Genomic DNA, 24,668 nt, shown 5'->3' with positions numbered 1-24,668 from the left:
TATTTGGGCTTTCTCCTTGCCCTTCTTCCCAATGAAATTAAATTTTATTCTCTACTCGGTGCCCTTCTCTAAAACTTGAATCTGACAAAACCCTAGTCTAGTAGCTCAGTGGGTTGGAGCGTTGTCCCGACATGCCAAAGTTGTGGGTTCAATCCCTGGTCAGGGTACATATAAGAATCAACCAATGAATGCATAAATAAGTAGAACAACGATTCAAAATTTCTCTCTCCCTCTCTCTCTCAAAAAAAGAATAATAATAAAACTTGAATCTGACAAACTCCTGCCACATACAGTTCTCCCTTTAAGTCTTGGTTAAGTGAATGGGTGAATGCATCAATTAGTCGATCACTTCATCCAAGCCAAAGGTTTTTTCTCCAACACATATGGCTAAGTGAGACAGCAAGATATTTGATCTACTCCACCTGCTCTGTGGAATGCCCCTCTTACTTCCTCCAGCTTTATTAGCTCCATCCCCAAGTCACCATAGGCCAAGTCACCATCACGTCTCACCTTGACCTTCTGCTGTAGTTTCTAACCGGTCTCTTTGCCTCCACTCTGACCCCTTGCATTTCATTTTCCAAAAAGCCGCCAGAAAGAACTTGTGAAAAGTAAATCAGATCTTGTCATTCCTTTGGACTTAGCAGGCCTTACTTAGGTAGCTTCCCCACAATTGTTTCTGTATAGCCTCACCTCCTCCAATCCTCTATCTTCCCAATCTGCACTGTGGTCACAGTGTTCTTTCTTTCCTCACTCTGTCCGGGACCTTGACCTAGAGCACTCCCTTCCTTCTCTCTAGAACATGCTTGTCCCCTGCCACAACCTCAGTCTTGTCCAGTGAACTCCTATCTGGCCTTCAGATCTCATCTCAAATAGCTGTTGCTGTCCCCGGACCCCTGCTATCTGTTTTCACATCCACCCATTTTCTGTTCCTTATTACACACAGAGGTTTGTAATGGTCTGTGATTGGCTTGACTAATTCATAAGAATCAGTTCCTCCACTAAAGTGAAAACTTCCTGAAGTCAGGGACTATATTAGTTTTCTCAAACTGCCATAACAAAATATCACAGACCAGGTGACAATAGAAATTTATTTTCTCACTGTTCTGAAGGTAGAAAGTCAAGATCAAGTTGTTGGTTGGCAGGTCTGGTTATCTTCTGAGGCCCCTCTCCTTGGCTGGCAGATAAGTGTCTTCTCTCCGTGTCCTCACATGGTCTTTCCTCTGTGTGAGCACATCCCTGGTGTCTTTTTGTGTGTCCAAATTTCCTCTTGTAAGAACACCATAAAATTGGATTGGAACCCACTCTAACAGCCTTGTTTAACTTAATCACCTCTTTAAAAGCCCTGGCAGTTAGGGCTTCAACATCTGGATTTAGGGGAACACAATTCAGCCCATAACAGAGACCATGTTACTTGTGCTCCCCATTGTGTCTCCATCCTTCAGGATGGTGACTGGCATGTTGTAGGACTTGATACATACTTGTCAAGTGAATGATTAAATTAACTCATCCCCTGTCCCCACCCCCCCATCATACTGTGCTAGAGGAAAATAAAAGAGGAGGCACAGATTGCAACAGGAGAACCATAAATGACCACAGGAAATGTTTGCCATCCTAATCTTAAAATGACAGACCCCTCAGGGAGTGTTTCTCTTAATGCCTCCTTATGGGGCCAAACCAGCCACCTATCTGCAGCGGACTCTTTCTGCCCTGGGTCCCTGTGCCACCCCCTGGGCTGCTGAGTGTGTGTGTGTGTGTGTGGGGGGAGGGTTGCTGACAGTTGTGCACCCATTCACGTAGCTCTCTTTAGAAGGTGAGTCACCCAGCTGCTGGGAGTGCGGATCTACACAGCTCTGGGAAAGCAGTTCAGGAATGCATGCAAGGACCTAAAAAAAGGCATGTCCTTTTCCAAGGCTAGAGTCTAATCTGAGGAACTAGCAGAGGGGGACTGAGATGGGTTTCTCTCCCAGTTTTTATATAAAACATGGTTTTTTAGTATTATAATAGTGAGAAACTGGGAAGAGCCTAAATGTGTAACAATGGGAGAAAGCTTTGTGAGTCCTAGCACATTCATATGATAGAAAGTTATATAGCTACTAAAAATACTGTTTATAAAGAATTTTTAATGATGCAATAAAATGTTACATGAAATAGCAGGACAAAAATCTGATATAAATTCTTTAATCTACGTGCACAGGGAAAAGCCTGGACTGGTAAATACTCAAATGTTAGTACTATAGATTTTCTTGACTCAGAAATTTCTTTCTCTTATGCTTTTTGTGTTAAAGTAGCATGTGTGGCTTTTACAACCAGGAAAGACTGGGGGAAAGTTTCAAAGGCAGCTGGCGCTTCTAGTCAATGAAATTCCTCAGCCGGCGCTTCTCCGTGAAAGCGCCTGCCCAGCGCCTGCCCCCCAGCCTGTTCCCGCTGTCGCGCTTCCTACCCAGGGGTGGCTCCGCGGGAGGGTGCTGGAATCCCTCAGCCGGAGAGGGTGACGAGTTTAGCTTCGCGCAAGCCGGAGGTGGAAGGTCAGGGGCGGGGCCGATACCCGCTTCTGTCCCGGAGAGCGATCTGGATTGCTCCGGGCACCCACAGCCCTGGGCCAGCCCTGGGCCATCACGGCCGCCGCCCAGTCCGCTGTTGCATGGCCAGGTGCAAAATGTCGTGTCATTGGGAGAGTCTGCGGCCGGAGCATTGAATTACAGCTCAGCCGAGCCCGGTGAAGGCGGTGGAGGTGGGAGATGAGCAGACGCTCCTGTTCTCCGTGGGCGCGCTGACCAGCGGGGGAAGGGCGGCGCGGGCGGGGACCCACATAGCCCCCTGGAGTCGCCCGGGCTGGCCTGCTCCTCTTTAAGAGCAGTAGATCTGAGAACGGAGCCCGTGAACCGCCCTCTCCAGTGAGGGGACCCACGAGTGCAACTCGGCTCTCCACGACCTTCCCCAGCCTCCGCGTCCTGCGCGTGCAGGGCCCTAACTCGTGCCAGTCATGCTGAGGGTCTTCATCCTCTATGCCGAGAACGTCCGCACCCCGGATACCGACATCAGCGATGCCTACTGCTCCGCTGTATTTGCAGGTAGGAAGGGCCTGTGATCCCCGCTGGCCTGGAGGGCGGGGTCGGGATCGGGACGTCGCGGCTCTCGCTCCAGGAGAGCTCCGGGATGCGAGAGACAAGACGCCGCGCCCCGGTCAGGCTGACTTTGAAGGTTGCAAAGACACACGTCCTCGAGGAGGGGCAACTCAGGGGGAAACTGAGGCAAGGAGGGAGAGGTGGCTTGAGCGGGGCCAGGAAACTGAGCCTGGGTTGGGATTAAGGTGGGCCTGGAAGCGAGGCCAGCATCTCTCTTAACAGAGGTGTTTCCAGGCTGTGGGCTGGAAGGCACTGTGCGGCCCGGCTCCCCAGCTCTCCGTCCGGGAAGGCTGGGTCCCAGGCCTATTTATAACCCAGCTGGCTTCCAGCGGCCTGGGCCTGGCGCTCTGCTCAGCCTTTGCTATCGGCCACAGGCTAGGCTGGCAGGCATGCAGCCACCGGGGGTAGAGGCACCGCCCACCAGTCCAAGGGTCTTATCCTGGGTTTGGGCAAAGGACAGTAGGAATTTATCAGCTGGAACAGCTGCCACCAACACCAACTTCTAAGGATTTTCTCCGCCTACCCCAACACTGGAGCAAGTGGGAACTTGCTATCTGGGGGTGGGACCCTCACCATCAGGTTGGGCTTCCCGGAGCGGGGAGCCTGCTCCCCTATCAGATTGGGGTCTCTCACAGGATGCTCTCCACATGATTATGACGACTTTTCTTTCAGGAGGTGAGGGCTGGGTTCTGTCTGCTTCTTTTTGAACCCCTCAGGGTCAAGCCACAGCTGGGGCTTCACAGCTGGGTCTTTGGGTTTGGAGATACTGAGGGAGAAAGACCAGAGACAAGCGTCTGAGAGCTGCCTCTCCACCCACCCCGTGCATTCCGCTCAGCCTCCATTACTGTCATTCCCCTTCTCCCTGGAGATCTGGCTACATACCAGGCCCCTGGAAATCATAGTATCAGCTGATCCCTGGTCATCCAGCAGAACTTCCCTTTCAGTTTCCTGAGCTCCATGGACCTACCTGCTCCCAGATGCTCGTGTGCACATGTGCTCTCAGACACACGCACATCTGGGGTTGTGTGTAACACTTGTGATGTTCCAAGTAGACACTCAGAAAACGCAGGCATGTGTTCAAAACAGCACACAGAGGTGTCGACTCTCTCTCTCTCTCTCTCTCTCTCTCTTGGATGTGAGATTTGAGGCTTCTTGAGGAGTCTCTGAATGGCCTGTGGCCAGGAAAGCAGTCTAGACCAAGAGGTGGGACAGAGGAGGAATCAGAGGTGACACTCCAGCTGTGTTTTTTCCCCCCTAACTTGCCTCTTTGACCTGTTCTCCACCAGTTTCCCACAGCTGCCGGTGGAAACAATCTTTAGCAAGGTGTTTCTAGGGGAAGGGCAGGGCATGCATGGGGCCTCCATACTTCCTGTGTTCTCAGCTCTGGCGAGGCCAGGCCAGTGGTTCACCTGAGTGGCCCAAACTAGCAGCCTGGCTGAGGGCCCTGGACTCCACCTTGCACAACTCCAGAAAGCGCCATTTGCTCTGAAAATATCCCTATGGCTGAGAAGAGGGAGAAGATTCTCACACTGTGGAGGGAGGACAAGGCACCCTGTGAACTAATCAGCTGTCTCTCTCTCCGACACCCCTCCCCATCACCATCCCTCGGGCTGAGCAGGCTTTGTAAATAGTACCCTCTGGAGCTGTCCTGTGTACAAATGAACCCTGAGGGGGGGCCACCTTAGATCTCCTGTCTCTGTTCTTAAAGGTCTTGTTTCTTCTGGGCCCAGATTTTTCTCCTGCTTCCCTGATCACAGCCCCCCCTGTAAAGCCAGTAGCCAAGGCCACCATCAGAGCTGCCTGGCCTGTGCAGGTTCGCATTTGATTTGGACAGACAGTAATGAAACAACAGAGCCAAGAACTGGTGGGCCATTACCTTTAATCCTAGCTTGCACCCGGCGGGCAAGTAAAAACACACACTGGGCTCCAAAACCCACTCATTCAGTGCTCACAAAGCTACTGACTTACCCGAGTTTCCTAGAATCAAAGGTTTCTAGCTCACTAGCCGTATTCACCTCTGTTCCCCATCTCCTCTCTGCACAAACTGGCTTCTCCTTTAGCATTCTGCTATCTCGGCTGCTTCTCTTCTCCTCCATGTGGCCTTTATCTGCTCTTCTTTCTCTGCTCTCTCCTTTAATGCTAATCTCAGGAACTGAGAGAGAGCAAGCTCCCGGTCTGCCCCCATTTTATAGTGTAGAAATCAAAACCTTTAATCCAATATACAAATAAGGAAGACTCTGATACAAAGTCACTTATCTGAGGCATAATGGGATTCCTCATGAGTGTACACCACCCCACATCAAAAAAGGGTGGGAAAGGCTTAGTCCTAAAACCAAACCCCAGGCTACAAGGATCCTGCCAGCCCACAGCCCACCCCCAACATACATTAACACAATCACGCCCATCCCAAGCAAGAAGGGCAACCAATATTATCACCTGGGCGACAGGCTTCTACGTGGGCAGTGCCATCTTTAACAAAGTGAGCATAATATATTTTATCTGCCCAACACCCCCTCACCTTCCGATCCACCCCCCACCCCCAGTACACACACACTTATCTCATATTTTATGGTTCCCCTACCCAGGCCAGGCTCAGAACCCTAGCAGAAGAAAAGGAAGAATGAATAATGAATGGGGAAGCAAGTTCTAATCCAAGAAGTACTTCACCCACAGGAAGTACCGATGGTGTGGTTCCTCTCTTGTCATTTCAGCCTCAAGGGCTGTCTGTGGAATAGTCTCCCCCACCCTCTATCCACATCCCTGTCCCCTGACTGAGCCCCTCCCCTCCCCTTCCTGATCTCAGTCTGCGATTCTGCCCTTGTCCTGCTGCTTGGGCTACCCCCTTCCTTGGGGAGAAAGGAAGTTCTCTCTGCTGACTGAGTGCTCCCAGCACTCAGTGGAGGGGGCTGGTTGGAACACCCACTCACAGTTAACACAGTCATGGTCAGGCCATCATGGGGAATGCAGTCCCCCTCCCCCAGCCCTGGCCACATTCCACCTCCTGCACTAGCCAAGCTCTTAGCTGATGTCCAAATTTGGCCTCCCTGCGGCATTCAGTCCTGCTCCCAGCCAAGGCCAGGTTGGTGAATGATTACAGCGAAGATTCTGGTCTTAGGGACACACTACCCAGAGCAAAACACCCTTCTGGGAAGCCTTCCTCACCAGCTGGCACTGATCTGGCCTCCCCAGGACCTTTAGGCTTGGGCCCATAAAGCCCTTCCTTCAGCTACCTGATTATAATATCCCACAATGACACCTCTTGGCTCCTCCGTGCATGGAGAAATCCATTTCCTGATTATAACAACTTTGTGGGGCCTGTGGACCAAAAAGGACCCACAAACTAAACCTGATAAGCTCGTGGCAGCCCTTGCAAACTCAGAGACCAAAAGGAATCACATAGAATGGTATAAACATAAAAATTCCTAACTAAAAGCGAGTCATGTTGGTAGTCATGTCCTAGGTCTATAGCTTCCGTGACAAATGTCAGTCTTTACCTTAACTAAGCCTGTTTATTGCCTTTTTGCATCTAAGATAACATATTTTGAAATGTCACAACCCCTCAGGGCACAACCTTTCCCACATACCATCTCTATGTGCTGTAAATGTTAACTGTTAACTACTCTGTCCTCACCGGTGTAAAAGAGATATAAGCCTCTTCAGTGGATTCTATCCAATCCTAGGACACTTCTCCCACCCCCTCAACCCCGTTGCTTTCTTCTGCCTCCCTAATCTACCACTAGTGAATTTCATGTGACCCTCCTTACGACTCTTTCTTTGATTCTAATGTATAAAATAGCTGTAAAATCGCCTTTAAAATGAAGCATTTTCTCAGTCTGTTGAGATTTTGCTTCCTTGCAATTCTCCTCAGTTTGTCTCAAATAAACTCTATTAAATTTTTTCTTAAGGCTGGACATTTTATTGTAGACAGGTCCAAGGGCAAGGATAGTATTTCCCTTACCAGATGAGCAAACAGGCCCAGAGAAGTGCAGGGGGGCCTGGCTAAAGCAACCCTCCCCTCCCCCCCATCAGTCTTTCTGTTGCTATCAGCATCCATGGCTCATGGATGAGAAAGTGCTTTGGAACTCTGGTCTTGTAGTGCGACTGGTTAGAGCAGTGGTAGTCAACCTGGTTCCTACCACCCACTAGTGGGCATTCCAGCTTTCATGGTGGGTGGTAGTGGAGCAACCAAAGTATAAATAAAAAGATAGATTTTAACTATAGTAAGTTGTTTTATAAAAATTTATTCTGCCAAACTTAGTGAAAATCCAACATAAAGTACTTGGTAAGTAATTATTATTATATGCTTTAACTTGCTATAACTCTGCTTTATAAATTTTATAAAGTAAAGTTACTTCCCTACTTTATAAATCACCATTACTGTGGAACTGGTGGGTGGTTAGAAAATTTTACTACTAACAGAAATATAAAAGTGGACGGTAGGTATAAAAAGGTTGACTACTCTTGGGTTAGAGCATCATCCCAATGAACCAAGGTTGCCTGATTCCCTGTCTTGGCACATATAAGAATGAACCAATGAAAGCATAAATAAGTGGAACAACAAATCAATCTCTCTCTCTCTCTCTTTTTCTTTCCAAATATCAATTTTAAAAACTTTTCTTTTTTCTTAAAGTGCTTTGGAAAACATACCATGTGTTGCCCATACCTGGGCAAACCCACAGCCAGCACAGAGGAGGGCTATACTTGTGATAGGGGGAACTCAAGAGTTAAAGTTTTAGCTTGAGTAATGGTGGCTTTGGTTTTATGATCAATGGGCTTAAAGGTTAATGCAGGTAGAGGCTTTGTCCCAAGAGCTGGGATGCCTGAGAGCCCACATGACTTAAAGTGATCTGCAAGTAGTCCACCTTTTGTGCCCCAGGCAAAGCTTTTGTGCTTTAAGACCTGCTGATTATGATCCAATTAACTTTGAATGTGATCTGATTAACTCTCTCTTGAAAGTCTAAAACTCTACAGAGAGAGAGTCAGATAGATAGGGACAGACAGACAGGAACAGAGAGAGACGAGAAACATTAATCACTAGTTTTTCGTTGCGCATTGCGACACCTTAGTTGTTCATTGATTGCTTTCTCATATGTGCCTTGACTGTGGGCCTTCAGCAGACCGAGTAACCCCTTGCTTGAGCCAGCGACCTTGGGTCCAAGCTGGTGAGCTTTGCTCAAACCAGATGAGCCCACGCTCAAGCTGGTGACCTCAGGGTCTTGAACCTGGGTCCTCTGCATCCCAGGCTGTTGCTCTACCACTGCGCCACTGCACCACTGCCCATTCAGGCGAAAGTCTAAAACTCTTATCTACCCTTTTCTTCTTTTTTTAAATTTTTATTAATTTTAATGGGGTGACATCAATAAATCAAGGTACATATATTCAAAGAAAACATGTCCAGGTTATCTTGTCATTCAATTATGTTGCATACCCATCACCCAAAGTCAGTTGTCCTCCGTCACCTTCTATCTAGTTTTCTTTGTGCCCCTCCCCCTCCCCTTTCCCTCTCCCTCCTCCCCCCCCCATAACCACCACACTCTTGTCCATGTCTCTTAGTCTCATTTTTATGTCCCACCAATGTATGGAATCACGCAGTTCTTGGTTTTTTCTGATTTACTTATTTCACTCCATATAATGTTATCAAGATCCCACCATTTTGTTGTAAATGATCCGATGTCATCATTTCTTATGGCTGTGTAGTATTCCATAATGTATATGTGCCACATCTTCTTTATCCAGTCATATATATATATATTTTTTTCTTTTCTTTTTTTACTGTGATTAAAGCCTTTAAGCAAACTCTTGGCCAATACAACAAGAATCCATAAAAGAGTAGTGTCCTTAACATGTTCACCAAGTCCAAGTTGGCACCAACATCATTCCAAATCCCTGCGAATGCAAACCAACCCCAGTTCAGTTCATTAGGAGCTATCACAAGGAGCAGGAGTTGAGAAAAAGTCCACATCCAGGAAAAGTCCGCATGGCACTGGAATTGTTGTCACAATTCTATACTTTGCAGCTCACGTCCAAGTCCCAATGACCGCTGCTTCTAGCTGGTAATGATTCAGGTAGAGTGGAAAAGCCATCTGCAGCATGCGTGGAGATGGAGCCTCTGTTCTCCTCTGTCTGGAGAGATGAGACCAGGGTGCTTTTCCCTGGAGCTCTGCAACTGTGGCGTGGTAAAGAGAACCTTGGGATACACTAAGCAGTCTCAGTGTGGCTTCTTCAGTGTTCCTTGGTTGAAGAGTCCTCTTAGTTTAGTCCAAAGTTGGTTTTTCCAGATGAGAGTTCTTAAAATTAGTTTGTAATCCACTTTGGTTCTGGGAGGTGGGAGTTGGTACGTCCGCCTGCTCCATCGCCATCTTGTCTTCTCTATCCTTTTCTTCTTCTTATAGAAGGGTTGGCTTGGGATAAGGGTTTGTGAAGGCTTTGGGTACATGACCTCCATGTCCTCAGTTTGCCAGCCATCTGAATAAAGCACCCATGAAAGATTCAATCCCTGATTGTACTTATTTGGCTGAATTGGTGACAAGCAGCATAAAGGCCGATATTTCCGGTTTCCCTTTGGGTACCTTGCATGGGGAACATAGTATAAGACAAATGACCAAAAGATGGAGGATTCTGATTTTGAAAATGTATTCATCGCAAGGAGAGAGAATGGATATTCGTTAATCGTAAACAATGTACCATTTTCAGATGCTGTTTAAACCCTCACAACAATCTTATGAAAGAGATGTATTAACTGATATTGTGCTTACTAGGTGTCAGGCACTCTTCTAAATAGAACGCACTTACTGTGAGCTATATCATGTTCCAGTTAAATTTGTGTAAAGTACTTATATGTGGATGCTTAATCATTCTAGCAACCATATATGGTAGCAACTATCATCACTTTTATTTTACAGAAGAAAAAACTGAGGCACAAAAAGGTCAAGTTATACATTGGTAAGTAGTGGAGTTAGGATGCAAAACCACACAATCTGGCTCTAGAGCCCTGTCTTTACCCACTCTACCATCTGCCTGTGGTTTTAGCTCTGATTTACAAGAGACAAGCAGTAGAAAGGGTGGAGGCAGGATTTGAGTCCAGGTCTAGCTCACACCCTAGTCTCAGTCTGCGGCTGTCTGCTTACTCCTGCCATATCTCACACACTGTGTGTACTGCGACTTACTCCCTTTCTCTCCCAGGTGCAGACGGCCTCATTCTCATCCTCTGGTCTGGAGGACGCTTTCTTAGAGGGGTCTCCGCCCTTCTGCATCACACTCTCTGGATCTCATGGGACCATTCAGTCACCAACTGGCCCAGAATGCTCCCTCTAGGCAGTACCCTCATTCCAGGCCACCTCCCAGGCTCTGACAGGGCCATTGTGGCTGTTCAGGGTCTGATAAGATGAGGCCAGGACCATGGGTCATGGGGCACTAAGATGGGCACTGCTGTGGGAGTGACAAGTATCCTGAGGCCTCCAGAAAGGGGAGAATCTAGCCTCAGCCCCCAAGCTTAGCCAGTCCAGTGTCAAGTTGGATGGAAGGGCTCAGGGGTACAGACAGGGGTACAAGGTCAGCCTTGGTCACATTCCCATGAGATGAGAGCTTCAAACAAGGAGAGAAGGATGATAGCTGAGAGTATTGTCTCTGGACCCAGACTGCCTAAGATCTTAGATTGGGAATCCCAGCCTTGCTACTTTCCAGCTGTGTGTCTTTGGGCCAGTTACTTAACCACTCTGTGTCTCAGTTTCCTCACTTGCGAAGTGTTGATAATGATAGTACCTGCTTCATAATGGTTCTGAAGAGTTTGTGTTAATCTATATAAAGCACTTTGAATAGTGCCTGGCACTCAGCACATTTTAACTCTTATATTTATTGTAATTACTATTACAGTTAACATGTATTGTATACATACCAAGAAATCACTGCACACATCCAAGAAGTCTTTCACTATCTTTGTTTTTGCCTGGCCAGTCCTAACATCAGCTCTGTTTGCCCATCCACTATCTTACCAGATTGGGCACAGTGGGCTAAGTGGGGAGTGTGCCCCCAGGGACTGTGGTCCTGTCTCCTCTGGCTGCCCCTCCTGGAGCAGCCCCTTCTGAGCTGAAGGCATTTGTCTACCTGTGGTTCTCACTATGGTTCTAGGACTTTCTTGGAATAAATATCCCCCTGGTGACTGGGCCCACAAACCTTTTCCCTTCTCCCCAGGTCAGACTCACGCTCTTTCTCTAATACGTGAGTGCTAGTTTCTTTTCAGGTTGATTCAATAGAATGAAATGTTACCAGGAAGAACTCTGACATTGTGCACCTATTGTGCATCAGGCACAGTGCTGGAGGGCTAGTGTTTGGTTTAACCCTCTCAACACCTCTGTGAAAATATAATTCTCTTGATTCCACAGAAGGGGAAACAGACTCTGAAAGGTCAAGTCACATGCCTCAGATCACACAGCTAGAACAGGGTGGATGGTGTGGAAGCCTAGAATTATGGGATGGTTCTTCCCTGACAGTCACATAATCATGGCTGTAGCCAGACTCACTACTTCTGTGCTTTCTACACCCTTCGTGGACATGTAGGTGCCCTTTGATTCCACTGGTGGGATGGATTGGGGTATTCCGAGGACACGTTTTTTAGTGAATGTGAGGGGGGAGAGGGCAGAAAGATGTATTGGAATAAAGATGTATCTGAATAAAGCACCCATGAATCTAGGAATCCACACTCCTAGAAGGTTTGGAACTTTGGCAAATGTGCCCTGAAGGGATCCTGTAAACTCACATGCATGATGTTCACCTCAAGGTTGATGGCACTGAGCAGAAGGGCAGGGTCTGTTTGCTCCTTGGACACCCCATGCCAGGCCCCGGGAAAAAACAGACCTGAGCCAGAGAAGGCCAGGTGGCCCAGCTCTAACAGCAGAAAGGGGCCCTATTAGAAGTAACTCTTCCTTGACTGTCAGGGAAGTAGATCCCCAAGTAAGTAACAGGATAGGGGTCACAAACCCATATGCTTGTGGGAACCTGGCAGGCGGCATAACTTAGATAAAGCCAGTGGGAAAGGCACATGCGTAATGGTGAGCTGTGGCAGGTGCCGTGACTTGAGAAGGCACGCCCCACCCACAGGTGCCGGGTGAATAGTGTGTGCATGTGAGTTTACAGGCAGAGTTTGGGCCCATGTGCCAGCTTCTCTGATTTTTCAAGAGAAGCTAAAATCCAGATCTGTATGGGAAATCTCCTAATGTTTAATTTAGGTACAATATCGTTATAAAACATGTTGGTCAAAGACAATAAGTCGATAAACTGGATGTGTTCCTGGGGGCCACCAGGCAGCGTCTGAGGCTCAGTGTTTCATTTAATCTTGGAGACCTTGGCCTGACCTGTGGTGGCGCAGTGGATTAAGTGTCGACCTAGAATGCTGAGGTCACCGGTTCAAAACCCTGGGCTTGCCTGGTCAAGGCACATATGGGAGTTGATGCTTCCTGCTCCTCCCCCTGTTCTCTCTCTGTCTCTCCCTCTCTCTCTCTCTCTCCTCTTTCTCTCTAATAAAAATGAATAAATAAAATATAAAAAAGTAAATAAATAAATAAATAAAAATAATAATCTTGGAGACCTTGACCCTAAGCTCTCTGGAAAACAGGCAGCCAGTCTTCTCTCACTGGGATTATTAGCAGTACCTACCCATGATTTCATCGATGGGCTGATGGGGGAGAGCTTTAGTTCCCTCCTTACCTCTGTTAGCCCTGAAATGTCATTGTAATTAAAATGACATCTTAAATGAAAACTGGGCTTGCTATGCAAACTCAGCTTCAAAACAGGTCCCTTAACCCCCTTGCTGCACAGCGTGAGTTGTCAGTGGTGGCAGGGATCTGCCCTTGTCTGTGGGTTTAGGTGGGACACAGACCTGGCTGTTAGTAAGCGCTGACCAACGATGGTGTGAACACAGTAGTCTCTCTCAGTCATGTAATGTGTAAGCACTCCTGGTTGGTAAAGTTCTGACCCACAAGGCTGTCAAGAGCCCCAGGCCCTTCTGTCTTTTTGTGCTACTGTCCTCGTGCTGACAACATGTTTGCTGATGGCTCACCATCATAATCTATATTGTAGCAAGGCAGGCATTCCCCGTCCTTGTGAAGACACAACCTGGCAGTCACATACAAGCCTTCTGCTCACATCCTATTTGTCACCACTTGTTTTCATGGCCACATCTAGCAGCGATGGAGGCTAGGATATTTAGTCTTTCTATTTGGGTGGCCATATGTCCAGGTAAAGCTCTATGGAAAATGTCTGTGGAAGAAGGAAGAACATATGGGAGGGGGACAAATGGAGATCTCATGCCCAATTTCCATGAAAGCTGCATTCCTGACACAAGTGCCTGTGGGAAGAAGCCCCGTGGTGTCCTCAAGGGAACAGATCAGGGAGGATTCCAGGGCGGTGAACAGCAGCCAAGGTAGGAAGTTGGAGGTTGGGATGGAAAACAGGCCCCAGGAAGTGACCAGGAACCAGGCCACCGGCTGTTGCATTTCTGGTTTACAGAACAGGTGTGTGGACCTCCTGTTGCTTGAACACAAGCCAAGTGTTTTTAAAAGTCCCTTGGAAGATTTTCTGGAAATGTTCAATATGTACCCTACAGATTTCCTGCACTGACTGACAGGTTAGAACAGGAGTTGGGGGCAGGATGTGTTGTGATGGGGGAAAGGAGCAAAGCCAGGAATCACGGACAGTAAAAAATTATCCCAGACCATCATATTCAAAATGCCCCCTAGGGGGCAGTACTATCCTCTTCAAGAACCTCTGGCTTCGCCTTATCTTGGGTGGAAGGAACACTGGGAAGTCCAGTACAATGTCCACTACACCAATCCCAGGGGGGCCCTTGCTATGCACTGGAATGCTTGGCTGACTGAGGCTGCCATGGTCTGTCCCCTTATTGACTGACTCTACAGTCTAGCCAGACATCAAACAAATTACACTAATAGCTATTCCTTTTAATTGTGACGGTGCTAAGAAAGAAAAGGGCTGCTTTGTGTTTGTGTTTTTGTTTTTTTTGCCATGGGGAGCAACCTAGATCAGGAGATCAGAGACAGCTTTCCAGGGACGTGATGTTTAAGCTGAAGTCTGAAGGATGAATGAGGGTGGCCTTGTAAAGAGAATGGGGAAGTTGCATGGTGACAGTTACTAGACTTACCATGGTGAACACATTGTAAGGTATATAAATGTCAAATTACTACGTACACCTGAAACTACTATAATATTGTATGCCAACTCTATTTTTAGAAAAAATTAGAGGGAGGAAGGCAGTTGCAGGCGGAGAGGGCAGTAGAGCTTCACGTTGGGGAGGAGCTCAGCATAGGACAGAAACAGAAGCCACTGGAACTGGCGTTGAGAGTGAGGGGCTGAGTGGCCTATCCCCCTGGGTGAAGAGAAGGACCTGGGGTGTAGCCCGAGAGTCTGGAAAGCTTTTGAGGTGTTTTCATCCGGGTGGTGACCTGATCATTTTTGTTTTAAGATCACCTGGCTCCAGTGTGGATAATGGACCAAAGGTGTCTATCTCATTATGGAGGTGGGCAGGGTCACCCATGGAGAGTGAGGAAAAAGAGGGCTCAAGACATTCAGAGAAGGCACAACCTTTAAGGCTGAGTAGAGGACAGCATTAGATTTGTCACTGAGTGGGTGACAGTGACCAGTATTTAGTGCCCCAGTGCCAGTGGGCCTTAGTTAGGAGTACAGATAATTAATTCATAACAGGAGGGAAGGAAAAGGATTTGGGCCCAGAGGTGCATGGGAGCCAGGAGGCTGGAAGCCTGAGACAGTTCTCTGCTCTGTAAATAGGAGGCAAACAGGGTGAGGAGGAGGATGGGATGCTGTAGGTTTGGGCAGAGAAAGTATGAAGCAGTTGTCTAGGAGAGAGGGAGACTGGAAGAGGTAATACAGCATGATTGCCAGGCCGCCACCTGAGCGAGGCGTCACACATATCAAGTGATGGGGCAGGTTACCTGTGTTATTCTCCAACTCCTTTAGCGGTTAGGGTGCAGGGGAGCAGTAGGCAGAGGTGGGTTTCACCAGGCTATGGTTTTGCCACATGAAAATGCTGGAATCTCAAAGTAAGAGAGGAGGAAGGGCGCTGAGTTTTGGTGCAGCAGAGTCATAACTTGTCACTGAATTTAGGCTGAGAAAGGAGGTCAGTGAGGACTTGGGAGGTAGACCTGTCCGGTGCTGAGTGCTGGAGTGTAGGGGTAGAGAGGTGAGACGCCAGGGCCCCTGTGGTCAATAAGTTCATCAGCTGGAAAGGAACGATACATAACGCGGGAAAACGTGCTGTCACCACCCAAGACTCACGCTATAGTCAATTTCCCCAACGTCGGGGCGAGGGAGCCTAGAGATTGCTGTAGGAGATGACGCCAGGGACCGAGTGGGCAGAGGGTGGACCCTTGTACTCCAGGAACGCAACATAATTTGGACACAGATTTCTGTCTCCGGAGATGAGCTACTCCAGACTGCTCTGAAGAAGGCACAGAGGCGGGTTCGCGAGGGCTCGAGCCTTGGAGTCTGAGCGCGGGGCTCCCAGCAGCCTGACGGGCTGCCTGGGCTCCAAGCAGGGGAATGGGGCTGGCGGGGCTGGACCGCCGGCTCAGAGGCTGGAGCCCCCGACACAGCGCGCGCTCCATCGCTCCGCGCATTCCACGCACTCCTTCGGCGCTCGCGCCTATTTGCAGTTTCCCGCAGACACATTTTTCCCCCCTGAAGCTGGGTCTCCCCTTCTCCCGCCGTCGCTCATTTCTCCTTCCTCGTTATTTGCCAAGCGCCCCCGGCTTGCTGGCCGCCCAGCGCGCAGCGAGGAGGAGCGCAGCATTTGCGCCCCAGTGGGGAAATCGCACGGAGGCGTATGGAGCGCTGGAACCTGGGCTGGGCGGGCAGCCCGGACGCTGGGGGCTCCCGCGAGCAAGGCCGGCGTGCGCCGTTTTCAAGCTGCCGGGCCAAGCTGTAGTCCCGAGTCAGTGGCGCTGTCATTCCGGACGCGGTCGGGGACCCGCGGAGGGGGCGCCAGAACTCCAAAAGGCGCGCGTCTGACCCCTGCCCCGCCCCGCCCGCTGTGGGGAGGGTACGCCCAGTGAGTGTCCGGTTCCTCCCTGAGGCCTTTCCCAGGCCTTGGGACCTCTCCGCGGAGGCTCAGAGAAGGCGACAGGTTCCGTTTGGTGGGTGTCTGGGCTCGGTGCTCCCGCTCCCGTCCCGCCCTCGCGCCTCTGCGCTCCCCCGGCGCCCAAGCCATGCTGTGCTGCCTGCTGGTGAGGGCCAGCAATCTTCCTAGTGCGAAGAAGGACCGGCGCAGCGATCCGGTCGCCAGCTTAATTTTCCGAGGTGAGAGTCCGTGGCCACCGCGCCCGCGCGCAAGCGCGCCCGCATCATTTGACTCTCCGCATTCACCGCGGCGTCTGCGGCCCCAGCTCCAGCACTAATCCTTGTCCAAGACATAGTTTTCTTCCTCTGTCAGCAGGGACGGAAATCTCAGCCAGGTCTTCTGCCGAGAGGGTGAGGAGGATCAAACAGAGCACAGTAAATGCCCTAGTGGTCTGAAATTTTGGAAAGTGAATGTGATGTAATATGTCAACAGTTTCTACTTTTCTAAGACCGATACCTAGAGGGAATAAAGTGGGAGCCCTTGCTGGGGATAAAGATAGGTTAGAATAGGGGTAAAGGGTACAGAGAGGAATCTGGGTGTGTACGGTGTGCTTTGAAATCTTTATTTCATTCATTCTCTCACCTGTCTTTATTGAACACTGGCCATACTGAATCCACCATGTCTCAACTGGGAGTAAAAGGAACAGAATAGGCCGGATATAGCCTTTATACAAAGATTTCGAGGAGGGTGTCCGAGGATATTTTTTAAAATTCAAAGAGCCTAAGTGACTACATGTGGTGTTTAGGCAAGAAAAGGTCTCTCTCTCTTTTTCTTTGTGTTTGGGGCAACAAAGGACTTACAACCCCCCTCTTACCGGCTACCTTTAACCCCATATTTTAAAGCTGTCATTCCTATGGGAGAAGGTGTCTTAGGAAGGGAAAGGAAAGAGGAAAGATCTGTCAAAATTAAGAGGAGAAACAATGGCTGTGAGTCAGAACCCCAGTTCTGCAAAGAAAGATAAATAAGGAGAGACAAGAGAGTTTTCCTCTTATGAGGATTCATATCCTGTGGTTTTGTAGAATTAAAAATATGTGTATCACAAAACATGGTCAAACCTAGAGTAAGAAATGGCTGGTGGTGTTTTCATGGGGCTTGGAAATAATAGGGGCACTTTTAGCTTTGACCCATGACTTCCATCTGCTCCCCAAGCACCCCTCCCCCAATACTAACAACCACAGATGAAAAACAGTTTGGCAAAGTGAGAACTTTGTGCAGCTTTAATTCTTTGTTATGGGATAATTTACATTGAATTTCTCTTTTGAGAAGTGTGAAATGAAAATTTTAGAAAACTGCTGTTTTCATTATTTGGTGACATTCGTGGGTGCCCACTATGTAAAGCCACTTCAGAACAAGATTCCTAGTTCTCTCTAGTCCACCAGTGCAGTCTGCCTACACTGTTCTGTGGGGCCACCACTGCCTGGAAAAGAAGTTACAAGGAACCCTGAGCCCAGGGCCTTACATCAGCCTAGTTCTCTTGGGTGCTTTGGAACTCTTTTGGGTCTGTTCACAGCTGTCCTTCCCTGGTTCTGTAACAGTCTTCTGGTAGCTACTAATCTCATTCTGCAGGAAAGGAAATGGAAACCTGGGGAAGTTAAATGATGCGTCCAGGTCAGTGGTTGGAGTGGGCAGTGCCCTTGAGTCAGGTAGGTGACTTCATAGGTAATCTATTGAGGCCCCTCTTGGTTGTGGCTCTGGGCCAGGTACCCTGAGTGTGCAGCTGCTGTCCTCTCCCACCCTTTATGATGCCTTACTATATACGCACTGACAAACCTCAGGCAAAATCGAAATATAGTAGAATGTGACATATCCAATTGTTCCAAGTCCATTCATCTTTCAGAGCCCCGCCTGTGGCCATCACACAGTCTGGGGCAGTGGTTTTCCTGCTTGCCTGTGCCCGAGAATCCTCTGGAGGGTGTGCTTCAGAGACAAATTCCTGGGACCCAGCCGGAGAGGTTCTGATGCAGCAGGTCTGTGTGACCTGAAAATCAGCACTGATCACCTACTTGATACAGGTGGTTCCATTTTGGAAACATAACTTAAGATACATTGATGTGAGATGTGGTGAAAGGTGAAAATAATGGGATACCCCAGCCCTTCCCAGGGAGAGTTCATGTTGGAGTTTGGGGCTGAGCTGATGCTTAGGGAGGAAGGCCATTATAATCAGACCCAGAATTTATGATTGTCTAGACCGGGGTACTCCACCCTGGCTGCACATCAGAGGCATATGTGGAGCTTTAAAAAAACTCACTGCCAGCCTCTCTGTTCTCTCCTTTTTTTTTTTTTTTTTTTTTAATTTATTTTTATTTTTATTTTTTTTTCATTTTTTTCTGAAGCTGGAAACAGGGAGAGACAGTCAGACAGACTCCCGCATGCGCCCGATCGGGATCCACCCAGCACGCCCACCAGGGGGCGATGCTCTGCCCATCCTGGGCGTCGCCATGTTGTGACCAGAGCCACTCTAGCGCCTGAGGCAGAGGCCACAGAGCCATCCCCAGCGCCCGGGCCATCTTTGCTCCAATGGAGCCTTGGCTGCGAGAGGGGAAGAGAGAGACTGAGAGGAAGGCGCGGCGGAGGGGTGGAGAAGCAAATGGGCGCTTCTCCTGTGTGCCCTGGCCGGAAATCGAACCCGGGTCCTCCGCATGCTAGGCCGACGCTCTACCGCTGAGCCAACCGGCCAGGGCCTGTTCTCTCCTTTTTTGAAGCTAAGTCTCTAGAGGAGGGGCCCAGATAGGGGTGTTTCTAAACAATTTCCAAATATGTCAGATGCGCTGTCAGGGTTGAGAACCCCTGAGCCCAGCCCCCTGGTGGCACAGATGGGGCTGGGGCCTGGCAGAGCAGCCAGCCTGCACTGTGGGCTTGGCTCCCCCAGTGGCCCCAAGTGCGTGGGCCTGGCTGGCCCCACTCTCCATGCAGTTGTTTCCCCAGCATTCCAGCCTCGGATGTAATTTCAGGACCTGCCTCCCAAAATAGACTATGAGCTCTGGAAGGCCTGACTCCAAGGGTTCTTTTTTGGTTTTCCTGTCTCAGGGCTTCAGGGTAGAGGTGATTAATAAATTCATTTCATTCCTTTGTTCATGTATTAATTAATTAGTTAACTAAAACTACCATGAGTGCCTGGGCTGTGGTAGATATTTTTGACCAATTGTCTTAGTAAATGAGCAGCTTCGTTTCCTATAACATTTAGTGATCTGTCCTTTCTTCTGCCCCACCCATTTTCTGCCCTGTAATGTGACTATTATGTTCCTCTCTTCATGCATTTAGTTCACTGAACACATATTTATTGAGCACCTACGGTAGGTGCTATTCCAGGTGCTGGGATGCATCCAAGAACAAAATCAAATCCCCGTTTACTTGGAGCTCAAATCTTATTTCCTTGACCGTTGGATCTCCTGTGTCCTTACTTGGTGAATTTCTATTGGCTTCCCTGGGCTCACCAGCCAGAAAACTGAGTCACTACTGCCTTTTCTCTCTCCCTCATCCCTCCTCATGTCTCTCCAGTTAACCCCACCACAATTCACTTCTCTTCTTCTCCTCCCTTCTATCTCCTGGCAGGGGGTGTCTCTAGACTTTGGGCAGAAGTCTGGGGAATCTTACAGAACTGCTTGATGACTGAGACACACCTGAGGGCAGACCTGACTCACCTATGTAGAGATGGTGGGCTGAGGAAGCATTGAGAAGCGGCTTGAAAACATTGAAAATAGCCTTCTTCTCTCTTTAGTGAACATAATATATACTCAGTCTATAAAAGGAAATATTATAGAGGGGCATGAGGCAAAAGTAATAAGTGGCCCTAAATCCTGGCCCATTGAATTAATTTATTAATAATTTGATATATGTCCTCCAAGATTATCTTTTCAACTGAGGAGATTTTGTTCCTTAGGGGACATTTGGCATTGTGTGGAGACATTTTGGGTTGTCATCACCATGTGTGTGTGCGTGCATATGTGTGTGAGCTACAGGCACCTAGTGGGCAGAGGCCAGGGGTGCTGCTAAACATCCTACAGGGCTCAGGACAGCTCACCATGCCCACACACAATAAATATCCAGCCTTAAGTAGTATTAGGGCCAAAGTTGAGAAACCTTGATTTAATGAATAAATTATAAAAGACATATTCATTTATATCACCCAGATTAAGAAATAGAATTTGTTGGTCCCACCCTTCCCCCAGAGGCTGCTGATCCCTTGCCTTTCTCTCTAAAGTAATTCCATGTCAGATATCTTCTTTCAAATGTTTGTCAATTTACATTCTCACTCAGCAGTGCACCAGGGGCATTTTCCTATGTCAGTAGGTATTCTTCTCCACACCTTTTCAGATGTCTGCATAGTGGATGCACCATAATTTGGTTATTCAACTTCTTATTGATGCATATTTAGGTTATAGCAAACTTTTTATATTTATAGTCAAATTATATTAAAATTATACTGTCACTGTGAGAATTATCCTGGTGTCTAAATCTTGGCTCATTTATTTAATTATTTCCTTTGGGCAAATACCGTAACTGGCACTGCTGTGTCACAGGCCATGGGTTTAGGGCTTCACTGCATTTCCCAAATTGTCCTGAAAATCTGTTTCAACTTCCCTTTCCCATCAGCAGAGTGGTGGGATTGTTTTTTCAGAATCCTGCTAACAAGAAGCATTATCATGCAAATCTAATAATTTCTTAGGTTCAATAGCATTTGTGACATCTCAAGCTTATTACCTATTTGAATTTATTTTTACTGAATTACTTTTTTTTTGACAGAGACAGAGAGAGTCAGAGAGGGGGACAGACAGACAAGAAGGGGAGAGATGAGAAGCATCAATTCTTCATTGTGGCACCTTAGTTGTTCATTGATTGCTTTCTCATATGTGCCTTGATCAGGGGGCTACATCAGAGTGAGTGACCCTTTGCTCAAGTCTGCGATCTTGGGCTCAAGCCAGCAACCTTGGGGTTATGTCTATGATCCCATGCTCAAGCCAGCAACTTTGCGCTCAAGCTAGTGAGCCCGCACTCAAGCCAGATGAACCTGCACTCAAGCCAGCGACCTTGGGGTTTTGAACCTGGGTTCTCTGTGTCCCAGTCTGATGCCACCACCTTTTCAGGCTGAATTACTTTTTAATTTACTCATTTTGAGGGGGTGGGTGTTTGTCTTTTTCTTAATTAGTTGCAAGTGCTTTTTATATTTAAGAATATTCAGTTTTTGTCATTGATGTTTCAAATCTCTCCCTCAAGTCTATCTAATTGGCCTTTTGAGTTTCAAGATCAGCCCTCTCAGAGTAAATTCCACCTACATGGGTATATCGACTGGCCACATCTCCTTCCTGGATGCTCCTTTCCTAGAAAGTGTGGTTTCAGTTAGGATTTAAAGCAGATTTTTAAAAAATTTTTATTTATTTACTTTTTACAGAGACAGTGAGTCAGAGAGAGGGATAGACAGGGACAGACAGACAGGAACAGAGAGAGATGAGAAGCATCAATCATTAGTTTTTCGTTGCGCGTTGCAACACCTTAGTTGTTCATTGATTGCTTTCTTATATGTGCCTTGACCGCGGGCCTTCAGCAGACCGAGTAACCCCTTGCTGGAGCCAGTGACTTTGGGTTCAAGCTGGTGGGCTTTTGCTCAAACCAGATGAGCCCGTACTCAAACTGGCAACCTCGGGCTCTCAAACCTGGGTCCTCTGCATCCCAGTCCAATGCTCTATCCACTGCACCACCACCTGGTCAGGCCTCAGTTAGGCTTTAGGAGGAAGGAGATGGAGTGGGAGTTCTTGAGGGTGAGAAGGGCGGGGCTTCTGCTGGGTAGGGTGGGAAATGACACTTCCCAGTTCTGGGGGCCCAGGCCTGAGTCAAGGCAAAGCCTACCCTTTTTGTTGGGGGGTCAGTGCCGAGACGTAAGGCAGACTTCACTTCAGCAGCAGCCCAGGCTAGCTTTCCTCCTTTCAGCCGCCTCTGCCTCTGGTTGTCTGTTGCTATCTGAATTTCTATCACTTTCTCTGTCTGCTGGGTATTTTAATGAAGTGTCAAGAGAGTGCCCAGTACAGAGCAAGTCCTCAATAAATATCTGAGGAGTAAACGAGAGGTTGCGTTGAGGCTGCCTGCAGGATCACGAGGCATAGTGCAGCTCCCGACAGTAGGTCCTTTCCCCTGGGCAGAAACAACCTGTCTCTCTCTGGAGGTCCAGAACACCCCATCTCCTCTCATATCTTTTGTGCGCTCTCTCTCTCTAGGTGGACGGCACCACCAGCCCGCCACGCACCCCTGTCAGAACCTGAGACATCCTCTCCTACTCCCCTACCCTGTTCCCAACCCAGACACTGGCATAGAGCCCGCCACAGAGCCTGTGTCCTCACATCTCCCAAGGTGGGCCCTGGCCAGGTGACTCAGTGATAGAGAGTGGTCCCAGTGTGCCAAGGTTGTGAGGGCACAAGGAGAGACAATGAATGAATGCACAACTAAAAAATGGAACAACTGGCTCTGGTTGATGGCTCAGTGGATAGAGCATCAGCCGGTATATGGACCTCTCGGGTTTGATTCCCAGTCAGGGTACACAGGAGGAATGACCATCTGCTTCTTTCCCCCTCCCTTTCCACTTTCTTTCCCTCTTCCCGTCCTGCAGGCAGTGTCTTGATTGGTTCAAGCATGGCCCCTGGTGCTTAGTTGGTCTGAGCGCATTGGCCTCAAGTGCTAAAAATGGCCCAGTACCCAAACATTGGCCCCAGATGCAGTTGCTGGGTGGATCCCATTCAGGGAGCATGTGGGAGTCTGCTTCACTATATCCTCTCCTTTCACCTAAAAAAAAAAAAAAAATGAAACAACTAAAGTGAAAAAATGAGTTGATGCTCCCTCTGTCTTTCTCTTCCCCCCTTCCCCATCCCCCCCCTCTCAAATCAATAAAAAATTTTGAAAAAATTGTAGTAAAATGTACATAACATAAAATTTACCATCTTAACCATTTTTTTTTTTCAGGGACAGAGAGAGAGAGTCAGAGAGAGGGATAGAGAGGGACAGACAGACAGGAACAGAGAGAGATTAGAAGCATCAATCATCAGTTTTTCATTGGGACACCTTAGTTGTTCATTGATTGCTTTCTCATATGTGCCTTGACCATGGGCCTTCAGCAGACTGAGAACCCCTTGCTTGAGCCAGCGACCTTGGGTCTAAACTGGTGAGTTTTTTGCTCAAGCCAGGTGAGCCTGTGCTCAAGCCTGCAACCTTGGGGTCTTTAACCTGGGTCCTTCCGCATCCCAGTCCTATGCTCTATCCACTGTGCCACCTCCTGGTCAGGCACCATCTTAACCATTTTTAAGTGTACAGTACAGTGGCATTAAGTACATTCATATTGTTGTGCAACCATCACCATCATCCCTCTCCAGAACTCTTTCAAACTGAAACTCTATACCCATTAAATAATATCTCCTCATTCTCTCCTCCCCAAACCCCTGGTAACTGGCTTATTTCACTTAGTATAATGTCCTCAAGGTTCAGCCATATTGTAGCACGTGTCAGAGTTTCCTTCTTTTATAAGACTGAGTAATATTCCATTATATGTACAGTTCACAGTTTGCTTATCCATTTATCTGTTGGTGGATGCTTGGATTGCTTACACATTTTAGCTACCGTGAATAATGCTTCTATGGACATGGGTGTATAAACCTTTCCTTTTCACAAGGCTTCTAGCACAATCTCTCGAGCAGAGTAGCTGAACTTCTTACATGGGCATTCAGAGCTCCCAAAGGCATGACAGTAGAAGCTGCTGGCCCTACTTGGAGCCACAGGGCTGTCTCAGGTCAATGTGGAGGGGCACTGTGCAAGGATGCGATTGCCAGTATGCTGGTTCAGTGGGGCCATCCTTGGAAATATCCGGTCTTCTCCCCTGCATTTTCAGCTCCAGGGAGCAGGGACTGCTTCTCTCTCAGCTTGGATATGAGGGTAGGGTGGCTGTGGCATCTGCCCCCTTGAATTAATCCTGCCCCCAGCATAGTACCAGGCATGTAACAGGTATGCAGAAATATTTGTACACTTTTGTTACCATCATTCCCCTCATGAAAGTCAATCATTCACATACTAGGGACAGCAACTCACTATGTTTCACTTCTTGGCACCTTAAAGTTATTTTCATTGTGGTAAAATATACATAAAAATTACAATTTTAACCGCTTTTATTTTTTTTAATTTTTTAATTTTTTTATTTTTTTTCTTCTGAAGCCGGAAACGGGGAGAGACAGTCAGACAGACTCCCGCATGCGCCCGACCGGGATCCACCCGGCACGCCCACCAGGGGCGACGCTCTGCCCACCAGGGGGCGACGCTCTGCCCACCAGGGGGCGATGCTCTGCCCCTCGGGGGCGTCGCTCTGCCGGCGACCAGAGCCACTCTAGCGCCTGGGGCAGAGGCCAAGGAGCCATCCCCAGCGCCCG

The 24,668-nt window shown here is 48.3% G+C and overlaps 1 protein-coding gene across 16 annotated transcripts in view; it reads left to right on the top strand.

The window, feature by feature from the left end:
• The first annotated feature begins 2,162 nt into the window (after positions 1 to 2,162).
• DYSF (dysferlin) overlaps positions 2,163 to 24,668 on the top strand; it is a 226,753-nt gene continuing 204,247 nt past the window's right edge. For 7 of the 16 annotated variants that reach the window (XM_066378029.1, XM_066378031.1, XM_066378025.1 and 4 more), the window contains exon 1: positions 2,163 to 3,071. In XM_066378029.1, coding sequence (XP_066234126.1) covers positions 2,984 to 3,071 — 88 coding nt within the window. In that variant the 5' untranslated portion in view covers positions 2,163 to 2,983. Of the gene's footprint in view, positions 3,072 to 16,238; positions 16,449 to 24,668 lie in introns of those variants that run through there. The other 9 variants (XM_066378024.1, XM_066378026.1, XM_066378019.1 and 6 more) reach the window with 3 other exon arrangements.

Source organism: Saccopteryx leptura, chromosome 3 (genome assembly GCF_036850995.1).
Source record: "Saccopteryx leptura isolate mSacLep1 chromosome 3, mSacLep1_pri_phased_curated, whole genome shotgun sequence".
NCBI lineage: Eukaryota > Metazoa > Chordata > Mammalia > Chiroptera > Emballonuridae > Saccopteryx > Saccopteryx leptura.
The sequence above is the reverse complement of the archived record's forward strand: the minus strand, read 5'-3'. Positions and strand labels throughout refer to the sequence as shown.